At 44.7% G+C, this 25,517-nt stretch overlaps 1 protein-coding gene across 4 annotated transcripts in view; it reads left to right on the forward strand.

Moving 5' to 3' along the window:
* Window positions 1–11,811, forward strand: part of abhd3 (abhydrolase domain containing 3, phospholipase) — a 132,331-nt gene extending 120,520 nt beyond the window's left edge. For all 4 annotated transcript variants that reach the window (XM_068031718.1, XM_068031717.1, XM_068031715.1 and 1 more), the window contains one exon: window positions 10,413–11,811. In XM_068031718.1, coding sequence (XP_067887819.1) covers window positions 10,413–10,563 — 151 coding nt within the window. In that variant the 3' untranslated portion in view covers window positions 10,564–11,811. The remainder of the gene's footprint in view (window positions 1–10,412) is intronic.
* The last annotated feature ends 13,706 nt before the right edge of the window (window positions 11,812–25,517 follow it).

Consider the following 25,517-nt stretch of genomic DNA (forward strand, 5'->3'; position numbering starts at 1 on the left):
TCACTCCTGCCTTAGAGTTGTTGGCAGCTTTGTGCAGCTGAAAACGTTGCTGGATTGATTGCTGGATCCCCCCCCCAACCCCCGAGGATGACAGCACAGGATGGCGAGGCATGACACAGGGTGGCCCCGTGGTTCACTGATGCCTCCCTGCAGATTCTCCTCCAGTCTGCAAGGGAAAGACAGGAGGTTCTCTTCCCCATCAGCAAGAAGAGGTCCTCCCGCCTGACCAAGCAAGCCTGGGCAGAGATTTCTGACAAGGTCAACAGTCACCAGAACTGGGTGCAGTATTGAAAAAGGGTCAACGACCTCCTACATTCAGCCCAGGTCAAAGATCCATACCACTCTCCTTTTTGGGGATTGCATATGACTACGTGGGAGGGTGTGTGACATGGGGAGGGTGGCACTACCATGGTGATGGCAGATGGGCTAAGGTAGCACCTCATCCTGACAGATTCATGGCTGAATCTCAGCCACAGGCCACCTTCCTTCATAGCTCACCCCCATTAACTCCCCTCACAGCTTGTGTCAGCAAGAGATATATCAGATCCCCCAGTAGGGGACAAGGGGCTGACAATAGCAGAGCTGTCATGTTGATCTCTCTGCAAATTTCTACTATCTCCATCCTTCCTCTTACAGGACAAGAGGGCTCACAACAGGAGGGAGACAGCCCAGACTGGCAGAGGATTCCACATCTGCATCCAGTCAACCTAGCCCAGGAAGAGGCCTTAGAATTGGCAGGGACCCAGGGCATCCATGCAATCTAAATGGAAGGACTGGAGTCTCTGCACAAAGAGAGTGAGAATTGGCTTCCATCGACATTCGCATCACTTCTGGAGACCCACATCACGTATGATTGGCATGACGAGATTTGCACAGCCTAACCCACACATGTTTGTGCTCTCTCATGCAGGTCAGCATGTGCAGCTGACTCAAGCAGATGGGTGACAGTCATCAACCTCTCAGGAGGATGACCACTCAGAGGATGCACCGTCCCATGACTCTCCTGCACCTTCCACCAGTGCAGATACTTTCACCTCATGGGTAACTGGTCGGCTTTAGAATCAGAGTCACAAGCTGGTAAGAGCACCACAAATGCACCCGAGCAGCTGGTTGAGGCTAAGACAGGCCATTGACAGTCAGAGGATTGTGGGTCATGCTGAGCCCCAGGGTGATGATAAGCCTCTGGTGTCGACAGCACAGGGCATGCTGGAGTTGCAGAGAGAGGTGAGGCAACATATGGCAGAAGTGCAGAGGCCATGCGCAGCCATGAGTGGACAATGGAGGAGTCCATCCATGCCATGAGTGCTGCCATGTCTCAGACATGTGAGCGCATGGCTTCCTCCATCAAGAGGTTGATGACCCTCATGGAGAGCCAGATCCCACAGATGCACAAAGACCTGCACACCATTGCCTTGGCCATGAGCTCAATGCAGCCATGGCAAGGTGAGAGCAGGTCTGCTGAGCAGGGAGGTTCAAGTGAACTTTGAAAGGGAGGAGGAGAGGCTGCCCTTCACATCTGGGGGCTCCTCTCAGGGCACTCCGAGTGTGGACACCGGGTCCTCAGTCCCTCTGCCAGTGAGCCCAGCTCCAGTAGCCATGATGCCTGAGGAGAGTCCTGCACCACAGGAAACCCTCAGGCAGCCAAGACCTTCCAGGCCTCAGGCAGCCAGAGGACACCTGCCTAAGTCATCACAAGCCAAGGGGCAGCCTGATCAGCAGCCTACCTCCAGCCCAGCTGCTGGCACAGGAACCACAATGCCTAGGAGCACTCACAAACATATTAAGAAAACCACCAAGCCACACTTGGGGATTTACATATGTAGTAAATATTACATATATTGATTCATTAAAAGTTGTTTTGTTCAATTCATTAACGATCATTGAAACCCATTTTCGATTATGCCTTATTTGTGGGTTGCTGACTTCCCCTTCCCCCTTAGTGGAATGCCAATGTGACCACAAACCTCATTAACATATGTTCTCCCATGGTCACTAACACGGATTGCAGCTGGTCACATGTCAGGGAACACAAATGGAAAGGAGGCGACAGACTACATCCATTAAGTTGAGTTTTTATTCGATTTTCTGTGAGTGGACATCAGTGGCTGGAAGCAGGTGATTATTAGGTTGTCTCATGCCTCCTTGGCAAACCGCTCAATCTGCCTGGCCTCATAGAAAAGAGGAGCAGGCGTAGGCCATTCGGCCCTTTGAGCCTGCTCCGCCATTCATTATGATCATGGCTGATCATCCAACTCAGTAGCCTGTTCCCGCTTTCGCCCCATAACCTTTAATCCCTTTAGACCCAAGAGCTATAATCTAACTCCTGCTTGAAAACATATAATGCTTTGGCCTCAACTGCTTTCTGTGGTAGTGAATTCCACAGGCTCACCACTCTCTGGGTGAAGAAATTTCTCCTCATCTCAGTCCTGAAAGGTTTACCCCGTATCCTTAGACTATGACCCCTGGTTCTGGACTCCCCCACCATCGGGAACATCCTTCCTGCATCTACCCTGTCAAGTCCTGTTAGAATTTTATAGGTTTCTATGAGATCCCCCCTCACTCTTCTGAACTCCAGCGAATATATTCCTAACGACTCAATCTCTCCTCATACGTCGGTCCCACCATCCCAGGAATCAGTCTGGTAAATCTTTGCTGCACTTCCTCTATAGCAAGAACATCCTTCCTCAGATAAGGAGACCAAAACTGCACACCATATTCCAGGTGTGGCCTCACCAAGGCCCTGTATAATTGCAGCAAGACATCCCTGCTCATGTACTCAAATCCTCTCGCCATGAAGGCCAATATACCATTTGCCGTTTTTACCGATGTTGTACCTGCATGCTTACCTTCAGCGACTGATGTACGAGAACACCCAGGTCTCGCTACATATTCCCCTCTCTCAGCTTCTTGCCATTCAGATAATAATCTGCCTCCCTGTTTTTGCTACCAAAGTGGATAACCTCACATTTATCCACATTATACTGCATCAGCCAAGCATTAGCCCACTCACTCGACTTGTCCAAATCATCCTGAAGCCTCTCTGCATCCTCTTCACAACTCACCCTCCCACCCAGTTTTGTGTCATCTACAAATTTGGAGATATTACATTTAGTTCCCTCATCTAAATCATTAATGTACATTGTGAATAGCTGGGGGCCTAGCACCGATCCCTGCAGTACCCCACTAGTCACTGCCTTCCATTCGGAAAAAGACCCATTTATCCCTACTCTTTGTTTCCTGTCTGCCAACCAATTTTCTATCCATCGCAATACACTACTACCCCCAATCCCATGCGCTTTAAGTTTACATGCTAATCTCTTATGTGGGACTTTGTCGAAAGCCTTCTGAAAGTCCAAATAAACCATATCCACTGGCTCCCCACTTATCAACTCTACTAGTTACATCCTCGAAGAATTCTAGTAGATTTGTCAAGCATGATTTCCCTTTCATAAATCCATGCTGACTCTGCCCAGTTCTACCACTGTTCTCTAAGTGCTCTGCTATAAAATCATTGATAATGGACTCTGGAATTTTCCCCACTACTGACGTCAGGCTGACTGGTCTATAATCCTTGCTTTCTCTCTACCTCCCTTTTTAAATAGTGGGGTTACATTAGCTACCTTCCAATCTGTAGGAACTGTTCCAGAGTCTATATAATCTTGGAAGATGACCACCAATGCATCCGCTATTTCTAGGGCCACTTCCTTAAGTACTCTAGGATGCATACCATCAGGCCCTGGGGATTTATCGGCCTTCAATCCCATCAATTTCCCCAACACCATTTCTCTACTAATACTGATTTATTTCAGTTCCTCTGTCTCACTAAGCCCTGTGTTCCCCAACATTTCTGGTATATTTGTGTCCTCCTTTGTGAAGACAGAACCAAAGTATGTATTTAGTTGGTCAGCCGTTTCTTTATTCCCCATAATAAATTCCACTGTTTCTGACTGTAAGGGACCTACATTTCTCTTCACCAATGTTTTTCTCTTCACATACCTATAGAAACTTTTACAGTCAGATTTTATATTCCCCGCAAGCTTGCTCTCGTACTCTATTTTCCCCTTCTTAATCAATCCCTTGGTCCTCCTTTGCTGAATTCTAAACTTTTCCCAATCCTCAGGTCTGTTAATTCTCCTGGCAAATTTATATGCCACTTCCTTGGATCTAATGCTATCTCTAATTTCCCTTGTAAGCCATGCTTTGGCTACCTTTCCCGTTTTACTTTTGCGCCAGACAGGGATTAACAATTGTTGCAGTTCATCCATGCGCTCTTTAAATGTTTGCCATTGTCTATCCACCAGCATCCCTTTAAGTAACGTTTCCCAAACCATCATGGCCAACTCGTGCCTCATACCTTCGTAGTTTCCTTTACGAAGATTCAGGACCCTTGTCTCAGAATCGACTACGTCACTCTCCATCTTGATGAAGAATTCTATCATATTATGGTCGCTCGTCCCCAAGGGGTCTCTCACCACTAGATTGTCAATGATTCCTCTCTCATTACACAATACCCAGTCTAGGATAGCCTGTTATCTAGCGCAATGTCTTTCCCATCTAGTGTTACTTGCTCCTTTCGCTCCTCCACGTCCTCCTCAACGGTGGAGTATTGTCACTCAGGCATATCATCATGTAAGGTCTCCTCACTTCGCAGTGCTATATTGTGTAGAGCATAGCAGACCACCACGATATGCAAGACCCTCGCTGGGGCATACCGCAGGGCAGTGGAATCTCACCTTCAGTAGCCCAATAGCCTGCTTGATGGTCACTCAAGTGGATCCGTGGCAATTGTACCTCTCCTCTATTGCATTTCAAGGGTTCCTCACAGGTGTAACAAGCCAAATCTTCAATGGGTACCCCTTGTCCCTGTGAATCCATCCCTGAAGGCAAGCAGGGAGCCTGAAAAGCTGCAGCACCTGGAACTGTTGAAGTATTTAAGCATCGTGGCTGCTTCCTGAGAAGTGGGCACACACCTGCAAGAAACGCATTTGGTGGCCGCAGAGCAGTTGAGCATTGGTTGACTGGAAGCCCTTCCTGTTGATGAAGGCGCCTGGCTGGTCCATAGGAGCCTTGATGGCCACATGCGTGCAATCTATCACAACTTGCACCCGGAAGAATCCAGCAATGGCGAACCCAATGGCCCTCTGCGCCTGACTCTAAGGATGGGTCCGGTAGCACACATAGTCATAGAAAATTATAGAAAATCATAGAATCGTCACAGCACAGAAGAAGGCCATTTGACCCATTGTGTCCATGCTAGCCCTCCTAAGGAGCAATTCACGTACTGTCACTCCCCTGCCCTCTCCCTACATCTCTGCACATTCCTCATCTTCAGATATATTTAGAAAATGTAGAAAAATTAATGGCACAGAAGGAGGCCACTCTGCCCATCGTGTCTGTGCATACCAAAAAATGAACCACCCAGCCTAATCCCACTTTCCAGCACTTGATCCATATCCCTGGAGGTTACAGGACTTCAGGTGCATATCCAGATACCTTTTAAATGAGTTGAGGGTTTCTGCTCTATGATAATCGCCAGCCCTCGTGAACAGGGCATTGGTCACTCCTTGGTGCTGCGATGGGCTGCTGCCTGTGAGACCCCACACATGTCCCTGGTGATCCCCGGAAAGATCCAGATGCGTAGAAGTTTAGTGCCATGGTGCTCTTCAGGGCCATTGGCATAGGGTGACCCCCATATCCCAGAGGTTGCAACTCGCCCTGCAGTAGGGCGCATAAGTCGATGATGGCCTCCCTGGAGAGCCATAGACTTCACTGGCAATGGCGTTCGGACATTTGGAGATAGCTGATCCGAGTCTGGTACACTCTCTGGCGTATGTGGGCCATTCTTGGCATGGCCGGCTGCTGTTGCTCTTGTCGTGGAGCTACACGCTCAGGCGCAGCTGTCTCTTGGCCCTTCCTCCATTTGAGACGCTGCATCACGCCCTGGGGGTCCAACAATACAGGGTGTATGTACCCATGCCAGGTACTCAGTGGGCCTGCAGATCACTGTAAATGCAGAGATGACCCTGCCTAGACAATTGAGCTTCTGACAATTCTCCCAGTGGAGTCCCTGATGACCCTCAGAGTCCACCCATGCTGATAGCCGACCCTCTCTTCCAGCAGTATGAGCAACCAAACATGTCACACAGCAGTTTGGTAACCCAATACAGCATTCACCAAACCCACGCAGGCCCCTTGCAGAGCCCCCCAGATCGTAAATCCCCTTGCAGAGCCCCCAATACCCTGAATGCCCTTGCAGAGCACACAGCAACACAGTCCGACATGGCCTCTGAACCCCCCACCCCCCCCAACCCCTTCCCCTATGCAGCAATGCTCAGGGCTGCCTCCCTGTCACGGCACTGAAGCCTCTCGCCTTGGTGCCGCCAGGTTTTAACGGTCCTGAACCCGAAGGCATGTGAGTGCCGCACACCATCTGCTAAATCAAGGGCCAACCATTAAATCAAGGATAATTAGATGTAAATGCATTAAAAATAACTGCTCAGCAATCCCAGCCTTTTATGTGGTGCTTTGTCAAACGCTTCCTCAAAATCCATATAGACAACATCCATTGCATTCCCTTCATGATTCTTCTCTGTTACTTCATCAAAAAATTCAATTAAATTAGTCAGGTACCATCTGCCTTTTACAAATCCATGCTGGCTCTCTTTAATTAACTCAAACCTCTCCAAGTGTCTATTAATTTTTTTCCTGATTATTGTTTCTATTACCTTACCTACCACTCATGTCCTGTAATTACGACCCTTTCCTGAACAGGATATCACATTTAGCACTTTCCAGTCCTCTGCACCTCCAATATATCAAGGGAAGATTGGAAGATTATGGCAACCCCTTCCATTATCTCTACCCCCACCTCCTTTAGCAACCTGGAATGCCAGCCATCCGGACCAATCAACTGATCCACTCTACGCATAGCCAGTCTATCCAGTACATCTTTACTATCAATTTTCACCCCATCTATTACCTCTACCATCTCCACTTCTACCAATAATTTGTCAGCATCCTTTTCCTTAGTAAACAACAATACAAAGTACTTATTAAGTATTCTAGCTTTGTCCTGGACCTCTAAACATTTATCACCTTTCCTGTCCCAAATAGGCCCCAGCTCTTACTACCTGTGTACTATTTACATGCCCGTGGAGATTTTTGGGTTATCTTTTATGTTAGCTGCCATTTTATTCTCATACTCTCTCTTTGCCAATCTTATTTTTCTCTTCACTTCCCCTCTCAACTTATTTTATTTTGCCTGGTTCTCATTTGAAGAATTCACATGACATGCATCATAGACTTTTTTTTTGTTTCATCATATTCTCCATCGCCCTTGTCATCTAAGGAGCCCTGGCTTTGGTTCCCCTACCTTTCCCTGTTGTTGGAATGTACCTAGCCTGTACCTGAAACATCTCTTGCTTAAAGATCACCCATTGTTCCATACAGTATTTCCTGTCAAACTTTGGTTCCATTTTACCCTGGCTGGATCCCTTCTCATCCCTTTGAAGTTAGCCCTCTTCCAATTTAGAAGTTCTACTTTAGATTGTTCCTTGCTCTTGTCCATTACTAATCTAAATCTTATGTTACGAAGATCACTATTACCCAAGTGTTCTCCCACAGACACTCGGTCCAATTGGCCCACTTCATTCCCCAGCACCAAATCCAGCGATGACGCTTTCTTAGTTGGACCGAGAGCATACTGTTCAAGGACGTTCTCCTAGACACATTTCAGAAATTCCTCCTCCCTTTCCCATGACTCTAACATTCCATTCCAGAACCCATAGTCCTCACATTCCAACTTCCAAGCCAAAAGGTTACCTTTTTTTGTGTAGCCTAGGCATAGTTTTAGGAGGTGCATACTTGCATAGCATCTGCACCCCGCCTCTTGACCTCATAGGCTGGTGTCCAACAGAAAGACGAAAGCCTATACGTCTGGGGCCTGTTTGGTTGCAGGAGTTGCCTGAAGGTGCTAGCTTGAGGGAAACACCAACCACCTAATGGGACTCCACTCCAGGTTTGGCAGATTTACTCCCTTAGCCATTAGCTCTTGATGTTGTTAATGTTGAAGGAACCAACTGGCAGGGGCCAAGATCGGCACAAAAGTAGCTGTGATCTTGTCCTCCAGGTGTGTGCAGGGAGCAGCCACAAGTCGCTGTTTCCCACCTCCAGGTTGTCACCTCCACCCCACCAAACCCTTCAGCTACTACGCCCTCAGGTGGTCAGTCTTAGATGACTGTAGATGGCTTAGGAGTGAACTCAGCACAGGCGAGTGATTTTCTGGCCAGGAATAGGCTGAAGTGGAAAAAACAGTACAACCAGAGGCTCAGGAGGAGATTGAAGTCTCTCGATCGCAGCAGTGGTAGGGGAAAGGCAGTAAACTGATCAAAGTTTTTCTCTCAAATCTGGCTTCAAATTCCTGGCTTCACTGGGCATCAAGATCATGCCTGAATTTTACGGGGCACAGGGGAGATCCGTCCACCAGCTGAAAAGTTAGTGGCGATCCAGCCTCTGCCAGGCCTGGGGATCCAGACCAGATTTTACGGTCCCCAGGCCCTTAATTGGTCTTCGGCGGAACTTCCACCTCAATGAGGGAGGAAGTCCCGCCTTTTGGAGCTGCCAGCCAATCAGTGGGCCGGCAGCTCTTAGTCCCTGAAGCACCACCAGGAGCGGTGGCCACTGCTGGGACTGCATTCTAGCTTCAGAATGAAGACGACAACAGCACCAGAAAAGAGGTAAGTTTTTGGGGCCTCGCTGGGCCCAATCGGTTGGGCCCTGGTGAGGCAAGGGGGCTCGGTTAGGGGGGCATGTTGGACATTGGGGGCCGTTGGGGCAGCCCTCCGTAGGGCATAGAGTGCCCCAGAAGGCCGCCTAGTTTTATCAGGCAGCTTTTCTAAGCCCTCAGCCACCTGCCAGCCAACCATAAAATCCCCATGGCAGTGAGCAGAGGCCCTTAAGTGGCTGTCAAATGGCCACTTAAGGGCCTTGATTGGCCTGGGACAGACGGGCTGCTTCTCCCTGCCGCCGCCCCGCGTAAATTGGCAGTGGAGGTGGGAGTGGGTCAGGAAGGGCGCCCCCCACCAGCCTCCCACTCCATTTTATGTCCCGCTCTCCCCACCCCAACCACAAGCCCGCTTTTTTGGGAGGCGTAAAATTCCGGCCCATGTTTCTGTGCTGGAGTGCATTGGCAAAAGTTTAAGACTCTGCTTCTGTCTACAGTCTGCTGCCTTTTTTTGTTTTTCTGATTTGTGAGCTGTGGAAAAGATGTGGAAAAATCTAGATCGAGATCATCTTTGAAATTTGGCTTCAAATTTCTGGACTTATCTCAACATCAAGAAGACGCTAATATTATCCCAATCGATATTTGGATTGGTGGGGGATAATGTTCACTGCTTTATATATATGGGTCTGGGGGAGAATGTTCACTGTTTTATAATGCCAGTTTTAGGACCCAAATTTGCCATAAACTGGGGGACAGGGGCAGGGGAGGAGCATGAGTTGTGAATGCTCTGTTCAGTTTTTCAGGGTCTACACCACCTCCAGCAGCCACTGGTGAAAAGTAAAGATTTTCTATGCTTGCATTTGTGTGGAACCAGGTGGAGCAGAAGCGCTCCTCCTTATCAGGGAGAAATTGGTGTAGCGCTGGAAAATGGTACAAAGTAGCTTGTGCGTCTGAATACATGAAGATGTCAGACCGAAGCTCGCTGTTCATTGGGCCATGGGCCTCATCGCCATAAAACGAACAAGCTGCGAAGGCAATTTAGTGTTCACATACAGCTTGCCGATTAGGCCGGTGGAAAATCTAGCTGCCGCCGACACAAAACCTGCCTGCACTTAAGTCCTGGTGGTGGAGACAAACAGGAGGAGAGTGAGTCCAGGCTAGCAGCTGCCACAGTGTTCTTGTGGAGCTAGACTTTGGAGCAATTAGGATCTGAAATTACACATTGAAGTAATGATGCAGAAATGGTCAATGAGTTCATCAGAAATTCCATCCCCATTATTTTGGTGGCATGTTAACCCATTTATTTTAAATAGGTTAATACTTCAGCTAAAATAGCAGGGAGGGAATTACTGAAAAATGCATTAAACATCTAAATGCTCATTATCTCATCTTAGAATTTCAGTGGTTTGTTTACCATGTTAAATATATTCAAAAAAGAGTAGCAATTTTAATCTTAACCACGTATTTAATTTGTAATCTAAAATATTAACCTTATAGGATTGATTTTACTTATGCTAGATTACAGTGCAGAGTTAGAATGGTCTTGTATGTGGAAATTATTTGTTCAGAAATTAAAGCTGACCCCATGAAGAATGTTCTTCAGTGGGCTTCACTGTTAATAATTTCCTCTTATGTTGAATGCTTGCAAAAACTTCATGCATTACTGTTCTGACATTTGTATTCCTTTCAGCCATACCTACGCAGTCTGCCAAACAGAACCCAAATGTTGCACTACTACTAACTGCACACGGTGGTCACATTGGCTTCTTGGAAGGGATATTTCCTCGATGGGCCACTTATATGGACAGAGTCTTCAAACAATTTATACAAGCTGTTTTTGAGCATAGAGATGAGCTGAAAAAAATGTAACTCTTCAAATCCATCCATTCCAACTGTTTCATAACTTAAATTTACTGACTAAACTATTGAAATTCCTGACACTGGTATTTGAGCACATTGTAAAATACATATTTACTTGTATCATCATGTATGTAAAATGAACTGTTACTTGAGTTTGTCCAGAATTTAACAAAAGGGTGAATGACAAAGAGCCAAGGCTATTATACTCAGACTAAATCTCGATTTATACTTGTGTCTCTTTCTTTCATGTGATTTGGTTATTTTTTGTTCATTTGAAATATTCGGGTTTTAATTTTATATCATCAGTTTCTAACTACTGCTTCACCTTTTATCATAATTATTCATTTTTGCATACTTAGTTGGCACTGAACCTCCACAATTTCCACTTTATCAATGGTAAATTGAAATCCTCAGGGCTATTATTTAATATATGGGTCAGTACTTCAAATTCAATCTTTTTCACAATGTATTTGCAATTCATAATTCATAATATGATTGTATTGTTCAGAAAAGAATGCATTTGCACACAATTTAACATTTGCCCAAATAACTGACTTTGTAGCAGTTTACATCTTATATTGACAATAACTCAGTCATTGCAATTATCCACAGTTTGGTTATCTAAAGCAAATCTATTCATATAACATATGAAAATCTATTATAAATGCAATAATTAATAAGGAAGAAGCACTGATACCTCTAGGACTAAAACTCTTGCCTGAAAAGGAATGCAACAAAGCACAGGTAATACTGATGCATTTTCTTTTGAGTTTGGGCTCGATTACTTTCTTTTCAAACCATTAATCTACCTTAACTATGCCAAGAACCTATTCCTTAAATGCTTGAAAACCAATAGAAATCAATATCACACTTAAACCAACAGTGACGAACTCTGAATTGGACTGTAGTTGAGAGATATCACAGTGAATGCAATATATTTGACCCTGGGCTATAGTATTTACACAGTCGGTGCTACTGAGTTGGCTACGAGTTACTGTACATGCTTAGTTGTCCTGTCAGAGGGTCCAGGACTTACTAGGATCTTTCAGTACTTAGAGTGCAATGTTTGTTCAAATTGATTTATCACAAGTTCAACCTCTTACAAATTGTCTGTGACAATATGGATTACAAATGTAATAAACTTTTTTTGACAAAACTCTTAAATCAACTAGAATAAATGTTAAGATATTTACTATATATTTATGAAAAAATAAAACTTTTTGAACAGCTTTGCTTGTTTATTTAATACAAATGATATAAATTTTAAGGTTATATACTATTTCATATTTTGATAATGCATTTGTTCAATAATTACAACAATAGAGCTGCCCATGTTTCAGCCAAGGTATTATCATGCAGACCCTCACCTGCCAAGAATGAGGCATATTAATTTTGTCATATGAACATTTATTTTAAGCTGTTGCTGGAGTGAAGAAATGACATGACTGGAGGGAAAAAAACAAGAAATGCAGGAAATACTCAGCAGGAAATACTCAGGTGGCATCTGTGGAGAGAGAAGCAGAGTTAATGTTTCAGGTCAGTGACCCTTCTTCAGAACTGGCAAATATTAGAAATGTAAAAGGTTATAAGCAAGTAAAGCGGGGGTGGGGCAAGAGATAACAAAGGAGAAGGTGTAGATAGGACAAGGTCACAGAATAGCTGGCCAGAAGGTCGTGGAGCAAAGACAAACAATATGTTAATGGTGTGTTGAAAGACAAAGCATTAGTACAGATAGGATGTTAACGGACTAAAAATTGAACAGCCGCAAGTACAAACATGAAAAAAAAAGTTGGTAAGTAAACGTCGAGGAACAGCATCTCATTTACCAATTAGGCACACTACAGCCTGCCGGACTGAACACTGAGTTCAATAATTTCAGAGCATGACGGGCCCCCCATTTTACTTTTATTTTTAGTTATTTTTTTCTTTTTCCTTTTTTTAATATATTTTTTGTGTTTATTTTATTTTATTTCATCTTGATTTGTTCAGTTTACTTACCAACTTTTTTTTTCATGTTTGTACTTGAGGCTGTTCAATTTTCAGTCCGTTAACACCCTATCTGTACTAATGCTTTGTCTTTCAACACACCATTAACGTATTGTTTGCCTTTGCTCCACGACCTTCTGGCCAGCTATTCTGTGACCTTGTCCTATCAACACCTCCTTTGTTATCTCTTGCCCTACCCCTGCTTTACTTGCTTAAAACCTTTTACATTTCTAATATTTGCCAGTTCTGAAGAAGGGTCACTGACCTGAAACGTTAACTCTGCTTCTCTCTCCACAGATGCTGCCAGACCTGCTGAGTATTTCCAGCATTTCTAGTTTTTATTTCAGATTTCCAGCATCCGCAGTATTTTGCTTTTATCTTTGACTGGAGGACATTTGCATACATCGAGACAGTGCTTGTGTAGACAAAGAACTACTCCCTGGTCCAATTAACCCAAATGGATTTTGATCACCAGACATTAAAGGTGTAAGGAAGCTCACATTCCAGGGTCTGCTAAAATGATACAATCCACAGAGACAGGTATGGTTAAACCAGCTGGTCACATGATTGGCTAATCCAGGCTTTTGTACTAGACACAGGACAGTTTGAATTCAGACTGCAGAGTTTGCAACTGAAGCTGGAACAAGAAAGCCTCTCTCCTGGCTGTCTCTCTCTCTCTTGCTTTCTCCCAAGCCACCGGACCCATGGAAGACACATAAGACTCAAGAGAGAAAAGACTCCTACATCGAAACAAGTGCACTGGGCCCCAACGAACAGCAAGACTCACTGGCAACCAAAGACTCCACATTGAACTTTAAAGGACTATAATTATAATCCAGATATTGCCTCAAACTTTTCCCCTTTATTCTTTTCTACTTTTTCTGTCTCTATCTGTGTGTGTGTTTATCGCATATACATGCTAGCATGGTCGCGTCGCATATTCGTAGTCGTTAACCGGATTAGAGTTTAAGATTAATAAACTTCCACCTTTCTTGTCTAAATCTAAGAAAACCTGTCTGATTTCTTTGCCTTACAATTGGAAAGTGGTGAACAAGGATTCACTGAAGGGGAGCTAAAACACAATGTTTAAAATTAAACCCTGTTACGGATAAACCAGGCAAAGGCTGAGAGGGAATCTCCAGAACTCTTCTCACCTGGTCACAACAGAAATTTAGGGACTAGCATCCTGGATTTGACCTACAGACAAACGAGAAAATGGAAGTGGGAAGCCAAATTGATCCCAATCAAAAAGAGAAAAGATTTCAGTACAGGTTTTCATGTGGTTGTGTGTGCTAGAATACTAACATGTCTGCGACTGAAGCTAGTAGCTCCCCAAGCCAGAGTGAAGTAACTTGAGATAAGTTAAAAGCACTGTCTATGGAGGAGCTGAGAAAAATGGCTGACCTGTGTGGGATCACCGTGCCTGGCAAGGCTAGGAAGTCTGAACTCCTAAAACGAGTGGCCAACCATTTTTCCCTTCAATCTGAAGAAGCAGAAACAGGGTTAGAAGTAGACTCCGACAGAGTATTGCAAGCAAAGATACAACTGGAACCGAGGAAACATGAATTTGTGGAAAGAGGGAGAGAAAGAAAGAACCTTCCCGAAGAAATGTGAAGAAAAAGAGAGGAGAAAGAAAGAGAGAGAAAGAGAAATAACCTTCCAGAAGGAATGCGAAGAGACGAGCTGAGACTGCCTGAGTTAACTAGGGGCGACAGAGTAACCCCAGTGAAAGCATGGCCAATATGGAGGAGTGTAATTCAGGGTTGGGTACAGAATTGTTAAAACTTTCCCAATTAATCCCAAAATTCAATGAGGGAAGACGTGGAAGCCTTTTTTGTGTCCTTTGAAAAATTGGCAAGGCCGTTAAAGTGGCCAGCTGAGGCTTGGACTTTCCTGCTACAAAGCAAGCTAACCGGAAAAGCTCATGAGGTTTATTACATGCTGCCAGATGAGAGCTCATCAAATAATGAACTGACAAAAAATGCTATCCTCGGGCATATGAGTTAGTACCGGAAGCCTATCGCCAAAAGTTTAGAACCCTCAAGAAGCAAGCTGATCAAACTTACCTAGAGCTTGAGAGATGTAAGCAGCTGGCTTTTGACCAGTGGCTGAGGGCTCTTAAAGTGCAGCCCAGATATGAAAATCTCAGAGAAGTAATTCTGCTAAAGGAATTTAAAAACTCTCTCCCACTCTCCATTAAAACACATGTAGAGGAACAGAAGGTTCATAGAGCCCAGCAATCTGCAGTGCTGGCTGATGAGTTTGTTTTAATTTATAAGTCGGTTTCGCAGGGGAAAACCTTTCCTAATCACCCCTACAAATCCAAAAAGGACAAAGGGTGGGAAGGTGATAGAAGCCCAAAGCAATCCTGGGAGGGAAAGAAAAGGAGGAGACAAAGGATGTCCTCCTCCAGCCAAAAAGGAAGGTGTTTTAAGTAGGAGTGAGACCCGGAGACCTGTGTGCTTCCACTGTAATAAAGCAGGGCATTTAAGAGCTGACTGCTGGAAACTAAAGGGAAAACCTATGGGATTAATCAGGGCACACCCGCTCAGTGACGGTGAAGGGACCCTGATGGAAAGCACAGCAGGACTAGCTATGGCTTTAACTACAGTCAGAGTGCAACCCAGAAAGCTTAATTCTGCAAGTGCAGGAAAATTTAATAGAATTTCTGAGGGTTATCAGGGTTTTGTGTCTGAAGGGAGAGTAACCCCATACCCCTTGAGTGGGGCAAGCAAGCCCATAGTAATTCTCAGGGACACAGGGGCCATTCGATCCATTTTACTGGGAAAAGGCCTGACCTTTACCCCAGAGAGTGCAGTAAACACCAGAATGGTGGTGAATGGAGGGCAGTGTATGCCTGTACCTTTACACCAAATGCACTTGTAGTGCGACCTAGTTTCGGGTCCGGTGACCATAGGGATTGTCCCTCGATTGCCTGTGGACAGGGTTGCTTTGCTCCTAGGTAATGATCTGGCGGGGACGAAGGTGGTAGCTGCCCCAATAGTGAAAGAGAGACTGCAGGATATTGGAGAGACAGGGCAGTAGCAGGAGATGGTCCCCTGTAGTTTCCCTGAATGTATAGGGAATCAGGCCAATGATCAAACCAGCTCCCACAAAGGAGACTGAATTGGCACTACAGGCAGATGACCATAAGTCTGTCTATCTGAGACTTTCTTTGGAAAGTTAGAAGACCCAGGGAATGAGTTAAATGGACCTTCCCTGGCTGAGGCTCAGCGAGCTGACCCGGTATTGAGAGAGTTAGCACAGGCTGGCCAGTCTGAAATTGAAGCAGAGGGAGTCCCTGATTGCTACGATTTAAAGAATGAGGTACTGATGAGGAAATAGAGTTCTCCTCATAGACCTGAGAGCAAGGAGTGGACAGTGGTTCACCAGTTAGTGGTACCGCAGAGAAATATTAAGAATGGCCCATGAGATTGCAGTGGTTGTGCATGTCGGCATAAGAAAAACCTAAGCCACATAAGACAGCGGTTTGATTGGCCAAAACTCCACAAAGATGTGGTGGAGTACTGTAGGAGTTGCCACATGTGCCAGGTTTAGAGGAAACCCCAACTTACAGTGAAATCTGCACCTCTAAGTCCTCTATCAGTGTTTGGAGGACCCTCCAGCAGAGGGCTGGTGAACTGTAAGGCATTCCTGCTGAGAACAACAGGGGACAGGCAGACACAAGGCTGGCAAGAGGTTAGAAAAGAAAGGGGAAAAAGTGACCAAGAGGGCAGGTTAAAGGAAGTCCGGGAGGAATCCCAAATGGAAACCCCTACAGTCCGGTCAGCCAACCCTGAAATATTTGACAGGTTAGACCCCACATCCTTCATTTTATTTAGAGATACAGCACTGAAACAGGCCCTTCGGCCCACTGAGTCTGTGCTGACCATCAAACACCCATTTATACTAATCCTACATTAATCCCATATTCCTACCACATCCCCACCTTCCCTCAATTCCCCTACCTATACAAGGGGCAATTTATAATGGCCAATTTACCTATCAACCTGCAAGTCTTTGGCTGTGGGAGGAAACCAGAGCACCCAGCGAAAACCCAGACGGTCACAGGGAGAACTTGCAAACTCCACATCGGCAGTACCCAGAATCGAACCCAGGTTGCTGGAGCTGTGAGGTTGCGGTGCTAACCACTGCGCCACTGTGCCGCCCAATGTAAATGTACACAGTAGAAGCACCCCACCAGAGTTGCCAACAGCATTTACAGGAACTGGCAGAGACAAAGAAAGTCCTGAAAAGGGCAGAGAAACCGTGAGGGTCAAGCCTCACCTGGTCGAAGTGCTGCAGGGGAGCGCAGCAGAATCTGGACAAATATCTGCAAGCAGGAGTGTCCCAGAGGACAAAGGGAAGATTAGCAAAGAATTATACCCCCCCCCAACCCACAGTCAGGAAAACAGGGAACCAACCATCCCCTAAGGTGAAAAGCCCTTGCATGACTCATCAAAGCACTGAAAGAGAGTTCAGAGTGGAACCACCCACTGCCCTGAGCAGGACTCCAACCTAGGGCTAATTAAATCTAACCCTCCCTCTGCAGACCTCAGCAAAAACAAAGAGAAGCTAGGCAGTCATGGAAATACACCAATATCCTGGAGCATATCAACATTACAAAGGAGGAGGTGTTGGAGGTATTGAAGCACATTAAGGTGGATAAATCCCCAGGGCCTGACCAGGTGTATCCTAGGATGCTATGGGAAGCAAAGGAGGAGATTGTTGGGGCCATGGCAGAGATTTTTGTATCATCGTTAGCTACGGGTGAGGTACTGGAAGACTGGAGGATAGCTAATGTTGTGCCTTTATTTAAGAAGGGCAGCAGGGATAAGCCAGGGAACTACGGGCCGGTGAGCCTTACATCAGTGGTGGGAAAGTTATTGGAAGGGATTCTGAGAGACAGGATTTATATGCATCTGGAAAGGCATGGTCTGATTAGGGATAGTCAGCATGGCTTTGTGCGTGGGAAATCATGTCTCACGAATTTAATTGAGTTTTTCGAGGAGGTGACCAAGAGGATTGACGAGGGCAGGGCGATAGACGTTGTCTACATGGACTTTAGCAAGGCCTTTGACAAGGTCCCACATGGTAGGCTGGTCCAGAAGGTTCGAACACATGGGATCCAGGGTGAGCTAGCAAATTGGATACAAAATTGGCTTGGTGATAGGAGGCAGAGGGTGGTAGTGGAGGGTTGTTTTTCAGATTGGAGGCCGGTGACCAGTGGTGTGCCGCAGGAATCGGTGCTGGGCCCTCTGTTGTTTGTCATATATATTAATAACTTGGATGTGAATGTAAGGGGCATGATTAGTAAGTTTGCAGATGACACCAATATTGGTGGTATAGTGGACAGTGGAAGGTTGTCTAAGGATATAGATCAACTGGGAACGTGGGCAAGGGAGTGGCAAATGGAATTTAATGCAGACAAGTGTGAAGTGATGCATTTTGGGAAGTTAAACCAGGGCAGGACATATACAGTGAATGGCAGGGCCCTGGGGAGTGTTCTTGAGCAGAGAGACCTTGAGGTGCAAGTACATAGTTCCCTGAAAGTGGCAACACAGGTAGACAGGGTGGTGAAGAAGGCGCCTTCCGAGGCATTGAGTACAAGAGTTGGGACGTCATGTTACAGTTGTACATAACGTTGATTAGGCCGCATTTGGAGTACAGTGTGCAGTTCTGGTCGCCGCACTACAGGAAAGATGTGATTAAGTTAGAGAGGGTGCAGAAAAGATTCACAAGGATGTTGCCTGGTTTGGAGGGCTTGAGTTATAAAGAGAGATTGGATAGGCTGGGTCTGTTTTTCCTGGAGCGAAGGAGGCTGAGAGAGGACATGATAGAGGTATATAAAATTATGAGAGGCATAGATAGGGTAGATAGCCAGAGTCTGTTTCTCATGGTAGGGGTGTCTAAAACTAGAGGGCATAGATTTAAGGTGAGAGGAAGGAGGTTTAAAGGGGATCAAAGGGGTAAATTTTTCACACAAAGAATAGTGAGTATCTGGAATGAGCTACCTGAGGAGGTGGTGGAGGCAGGAACAGTAGCGACATTTAAGAGGCATCTGGATAGGTACTTGAATGAGCAAGGCATAGAGGGATAAGGAATTAATGCAGGCCGTTGGGATTAGTATAGATAGGCATTATGGTCGGCATGGACACGGTGGGCTGAAGGGCTTGTTTCTATGCTGTACAACTCTAAGACTCTATGACTCTGACTCTAAATGTGCAAACTGAAAAACTTAACCCAAAAAAACACACATTTATTGGGATGCCAAAAAGGGCCGTTTAAAGCAGCACTGCTACCAAGAAAAGACAGGCTGTAACAATTGTTCAGGTTTCTGAATGAATGAGAGAGATTTCATTCCGTTGGGTGTGGAAGTGTCATGCAGACCCCCACCTGCCAAGAATGAGGCATATTAATTTCATCATATAAACATTTTATTTTAAACTGTTGCTGGAGTGAAGAAATGACTTGTACTGGAACAGCTTGGCTAGGGGTGCAGCTAGTTCTGGAGCATAGGTCCTCAGTACTGTTGCCGGAATGTTGTCAGGACCCATAGCCTTTGCTGTATCCAGTGCCTTCAGCTATTTTTTGATGTCACGTGGAGTGAATCGAATTGGCTGAAGACAGGCATCTGTGATGCTGGGGTCTCAGGAGGAGGCTGAGATGGATCATCCACTTGGCACTTCTGACTGAAGACGGTAGCAAGAAGAAATATTAATTTCATTTGCAGCGTTGTGATATCAGGGTTATTTTACAACCAATTTCTTTATATTCATTCGTGGATCTGGCCAGCATTTATTGCAATTTCTAATTGTCCTTGAGAAAGTGGTTGTGACCTAGAGAGGGAATTCCAGAATTTTGACCCAACAATAATAAGGAAAGGTGATATACTTCCAAGTCCAGAATTAGTGTGACTTGGAGGGGCACTTGCAGGTCTTTTAATGTGCCTGCTGCCCTTGTCATTCTAGGTGGTAAAGGTCATGGATTTGAGAGGTGCTGTCAAAGAAGTCTTGGCAAGTTTTTGCAGTGCATTTTGTAGATGGTACACACTGCAGCCACTGTGTGCCAAAGGTGGCAGAATGAATGTTTCATGTGGTGGATGGTGTGCTGATCAAGTGAGCTGCTCTTTCCTTGATGGTGTTGCACTTCTTCACTGTTGCTGGAGCTGCACTCATCCAGGCAAGTGGGAGTATTCCATCATACTCCTGACTTTTGTGCCTTGTAGATGGTGGACAGGCTTTGGGAAGTCAGAACAGTCTCTGACATGCTCATAATCACAGCATTTATGTGGCTGATCCAGTGCAGTTTCTGGGTCATTGGTGACCTTCAGGATGTTGATGGTGGGGGATTCAGCAATGATAATGCCATTGAACGTCAAGAGGAGGTGGTTAGACTCTTACTTGTTGGAGATGGTCATTACCTGGCACTTGTGTGGCATGAATGCTATTTGCCACTTATTAGCCTAAGACTGAATGTTGCCCGGGTCTTGCTGCATGCATGCATGGACTGCTTCATTATATGAGGAGTTGCAAATAGAACTGAACACAGTGCAATCATCAACGAACAGCCCCACTTCTTACATTATGATGGAGGAAAGGTCATTGACAAAACAGCTGAAGATGGTTGGGCCTCAGACATTGTCCTGAGAAACTCCTGTAGCCATATACTGGGGCTGATATGACTGGCCTCCAATAACCACAACTACATTCCTTTGTGCAAGGTATGACTCCAGCCAGTGGAGTTTTCCCCTCAATTCCCATTCACTTCAATTTTACCAAGGCTCGTTAATGCCACACTTGGTCAAGTGCTGCCTTTGGAATGAGGCTTCTATGTCCATGTTTGGACCAAGGCTGTAATGGGATCTGGAGCCAAGTGGTTCTGGCGGAACCCAAACTGAGCATTGGTCAGCAAGTTATTGGTGAGTAAGTGCTGCTTGATAGCACTGACGACAACACCTCCTGTCACTTTGCTGATAATTGAGAGTGAGGTAATAATTGGCTGGATCTGATTTATCCTGATTTATGAAGGGGTGGGGGGAGGGAAATATCTTATGAGTATCATAATGGAATAACCCACAGAAAAATAAGCAGTGAAATCCACCTAAATTGGAGTGAATCTGGAAAAATATAAAATACGTTCCTATTGTTATGACCATGGCAGGAGTAATGCACAGTTAATTCAGTCCCACCACTCCACAGGTCACAGCATATTAGTAAAGTTTCCCACCTACCAGAAAAATAGCCAACTTAATCACTTGGTTTATCCCCAGAATAGAGCACGCTAAACCAGGTTTCTTTAAACAACAACAAAATTAACTATTTATTAATAAATCAAGTTGTAAATGATAATGAGATGAATCTATATGTATGAAAAGATTTCATAACTCCTTAATCTTCCTAACCCTCATGCACACGCATACATTCAATTACCAACAGTTAACCGGGGAAACGGAAATATTGTCTTTACAGCAGTTTCTTGGGGATCATAAAACAACTGGGTTGTAACTTTGAGTAGTATTTTCCTGGAACAGTGAGGCGTCCCAGACTCGAATAGTCAGATGCCACTCAATGTCTCTCCAGGTAAGTTAATGAACAGTCTATGGTGGGTAGGTGTTCAAGGTAATTTTTCTGCAGCAGGCATCACACAGATCTTTCAGCAAAAGGTTGTAGCAACAGGTCTATTTAAATTTTAAAGTAGCAGTCTAACAGTAGAAACTTTCTTGAGAGTTCAGGAACTCCCAAAACACAAAAGTCAACAGGAGCCTCTCAGCAAAGGAGCCTTCTCCACAGAGCATAGCAATGACAGAACTCACTCTTCAGGCAGGGATTCTTGACTGGAGGCAACAGCAACCTACCACACCCTAAACACAGGCTTTCTTTCTCCAAAGCAGTGTTCCTCCACAGAGTGTAGCAATTTCTCTTTTCTCTGGGTCTCTTGCCCCCTCTTCAGGCAGGTCAAAACCTCACCTTAAATGTAGCACTTTTTCCCTTGAAATGTAGAGCTTATTTTCGGAGAGAATAGGTGTTTTTCTCTGGTCTATCAGCAAAACACAGCTCCAGCCACTGCTAGCTGTTCTGTTTCCCTCTAGTCTCTCTCACTGCAGAACTGAAACTAAAGTCCACAGAAGTCATAAGACTGTCGTTAAATCTTCCTGTTGCTTGGATACAAATTGCCTTGCAGCCTGCACTTCAAACACCAAATGTCAACATTCAGTCACTGTTCACAAAAAAACAGCAACAGGTCTAAAGGCACACAGACCTCTTAGTTTAAAAAAAAAACTCTTATGACAGCATTATTCAGAACTTCTCATCATTGTTTTTCCCATATTATCCCTGACTAAGAAGACAAGTCAACTGCTCCTAGGCCTATGGTTATGTTGCTGTATTAGCAGCATTGTGAAGTGTGCCTGAGTATCAGTGTCTGGATAGTGGAGGTGAGGGAGTAAAGGGAAGAAATCCTCTTTCACTCTGTACTTGGAATGACATGGCTGAGATTGGTAGCATATTGAGTGTAGAAATCACAAACTTAAATTTATCCTATCATGATGGTACAGAACATCTGAGGTGTTTTAACACGGTGTGCCAACCTTACATATATTTGTGTCTTATTAGGTAATTAAATACAGGATAATACATGGTAAACTTCACAGACATTTTGCGTAGCTATAAGACCTCTGCTTCCCCCTCCTCCACGTACAAGCGCATGCTTCACAAAATAAATATTTGCAGGCAATGTACTCAAATTTGCTTTTAGCTCAAATAATTGATTTTATTTTCAGCAACAGAAGATGAGTTCTCTGATAGCTGGCTATGCGGTGATTCCATGAGCCTGTGCCAGTACAGCAGTCACATGTACAGCGAAGGCAGGTCAGAGAACTATAACATCATATCCTAGATTCACCAACTGATGACCTTACAAGCACTGCTCTCTGTTGGGAGCACAGGAACATGAAATATGTTTGTAGCCAACCAATATAATAGTAATCACTCGTAGGTCATATTCATGTGTTTGGCTTCATGTAACTGTTATTTACATTTGTCTCATGTTCAGTTGTTTGCATTTGTCTCATGTTCAAAGTTGAACAATTGGCCTCTTTTAGATTTAATTTGTCAGCAATAATGTTTCGTTTTCCTCTATTTTGACAGATTTTAACAGTGACTTAAGTGTGAAACATTTAACCCCAGTAATCACTTGCCTGCTCATTTTCCTGTTATTATAAATTGTTATCACTCCAGTATAACCAGAATGACTGCAGCAAGTTGGCACAGTGTACTAAAACCTTAACATGTTATGCTGTAGCATGGTGGGTTGCAGATTTGCACCCACAATCCCCTATGCACTGAATTCCAGATTTCAGCCATTCGACCGCAGGGAGGTGTTGAATAGTGAGCAATATCTTCACCACAAAGAAGGGTCAGAAATTGAACTGTAGTTTAAAACTGGAGAAGTAGCAACCTTATACATGGCAAATTCCTGACCTTAATCAATAAAGACATAGGGGAAAACCATCAGGTGAGACATTCATGGTTATACGCCTTCTAGTGGTCTGTTCAAGACTGTCAGTTACAGAGATGGCAAAGCATTTTTTTGCCCACTTTCTTAGCTGGGAAATGGTGCAACAGACAGAGAAAGTGAAGCAAACCCAGCTTGCCTTTGCCAGATGGCAAGTTATTGCATAAATCACTCATCATTGCTTAGAAATAGGAACTGAGAGTGATCTGAATCATGGACTGGATTTTTTGTTTGGGGTTGGTTCCCCAACGTCGGGATCAAATGTGGGTCCCGACCCTGCACCGTGTCGGAAATAATCACCTGACAATGGCCTCTTTTAGATTTAATTTGTCAGCAATAATGTTTCGTTTTCCTCTATTTTGACAGATTTTAACAGTGACTTAAGTGAGAAACATTTAACCCCATTCATTCTTAGTCCCTCACTGAGACAGTTTCAGTTTTCTCAGCAGTTCATTGGCTTTCTCTCACTTCCCTCTGGTCCCCTGGTGATCCTCTCCATCAACTCCTAATAACATCCCATATATGTTGCAGCCTTTATTACAACTCTTAATCCAGCAGCAGTGCATGCTGCAGAGATGCAAGAAATGGAAAAAAAAATAATGGATACTTACGTGATTAAAGGGCTAAGAAATGTCACGGCTTCCAACTGTTACATTTTTAAAACTAATTCTTCATTTCAAAAATTTTACTGACTTATTCAGGCAAACTTTTAGTTATGCACAGTTCTTATTGCCAAGTTTCAAGTAACATTAGTTAGTGGGCTAATTCTACTGTATCAAATGTTGCAAGTATCATAGAATTATAGAATCGTAGAATGGTTGCAGCACAAAAGGAGGCCATTCAGCCTGTTGTATCAGTGCTGGCTCTCTGCTACAATAACTCAGCTAGTCCCACTCCCCCGTACTTTCCCCAAAGCCCTGCAAAATATTTTCTCTTCAGGTGCTTATCCAATTCTTCTTTTGAAAGCCACAATTGAATCTGCCTCCAACACTTTCTCAGGCAGTGCATTCCAGATCCTATACTCTAGCTGTGTAAAAAAGGTTTTTCCTTGTGTCACCATTGGTTCTTTTGCCAATTACCTTAAATCTGTGTCCTCTGATTCGCAACCCTTCTGCCAACGGGAACAATTTCTCTCTATCTACTTTGTCTAGACCCCTCATAATTTTGAACACCTCTGTCAAATCTCCTCACAATCTTCTTTTCATGAAGAAGAACAGCTCCACCTTCTCCAATTTATCCACCTCACTGAAGTCCCTTGTCCCTGGGACCATTCTCATAAATCTTTTCTGAATCCTCTCTAAAGCTTTCGCATCCATCTTCAAGGGTGGTGCTCAGAATTGGACACAATGGGCAGGATTTTGGAAGCCCACGGGAGGCAGGAACAGAGCTAGGCAGGCCCGAAGTTTCCCAGCACCAGCACTGGCTAGCATGCCAGTTTGCTAGCATCTTCCTGCCTCCGGGCCATTTTTAAGGAGGCAGGTAGGGTAGCTTGTTAACATAATTATAAGGCCTATTAAGGTGAAAGAGGCTGACTGTGGCTGAGGGGAACGGAATTAGCGGGATGGGGGTGGGGAGGGCCAATGCTCTAGGATCATTTTGAGGCCCCGACCGCAGCCAACATACCTACATGGCCACAGCTGTAATGGTGGTCCGGCAGCTGTGGTCATTTGTCCTGTAAAAGTTTGTAAAAAGTGCTGAGAGTTGCCTCCATCTTGAAGTGTCCTCTCTCTCCCTTATCTGCATCTCCTATTGGCCCTCCAGCTTTTGGAGCCCCACTGCAATCCCTAATTGGACGGCAAGTATGCCCTCAGGCCATTAATTGGCCATTCCTTTGAAAATCATGTTGGATGACTATTTCTGACATGGTGCAGAGTCAGGACCCAATGTGATCTCGCCATCAGGGTCCCGACCCAAAACAAAAATCCAGCCCAATATTCTAGTTGAGTTATATAGGTTCATCATAACTTCCTTCCTTATGCATTCTATGTGTTATGAATGCTGGATGCTTGTAACATGATGATGTTTAAAAAATTGTGATTTTTTAAAAGTTCAAGATTGAGTCTGGAAGGTCAAGTGACCTCACCTCCATTCTGTGAAAGGTTACCAGGACAACAGAGATCACAGATCAAAAACTTTCTTCTGGAAAACAGAGACTGCTGGGATAACACCTGAAGAACAATAGGTGTCTCCCTCCCATACTTTAGGGTCGTAAAACAAGGAGTCAGTAATTTGGAAGATGTAAATGTACCAGGCAGCTGTTAGCACCTGGGAACAATGAAAAGACCCAAGTGGCTTTGTGAAACCAGACTTCTGGACTCTGCATCTTTGGAACAATACAATAAACTATTGACTTCTGAGTCCAGATAAATTTAACAGACTTTCTGAAGGCAGACAGGATGTATGAGAAGAAACTAATGGTTGTGGTCTTAGGGGG

Source organism: Heterodontus francisci, chromosome 5 (genome assembly GCF_036365525.1).
Source record: "Heterodontus francisci isolate sHetFra1 chromosome 5, sHetFra1.hap1, whole genome shotgun sequence".
Lineage (NCBI taxonomy): Eukaryota > Metazoa > Chordata > Chondrichthyes > Heterodontiformes > Heterodontidae > Heterodontus > Heterodontus francisci.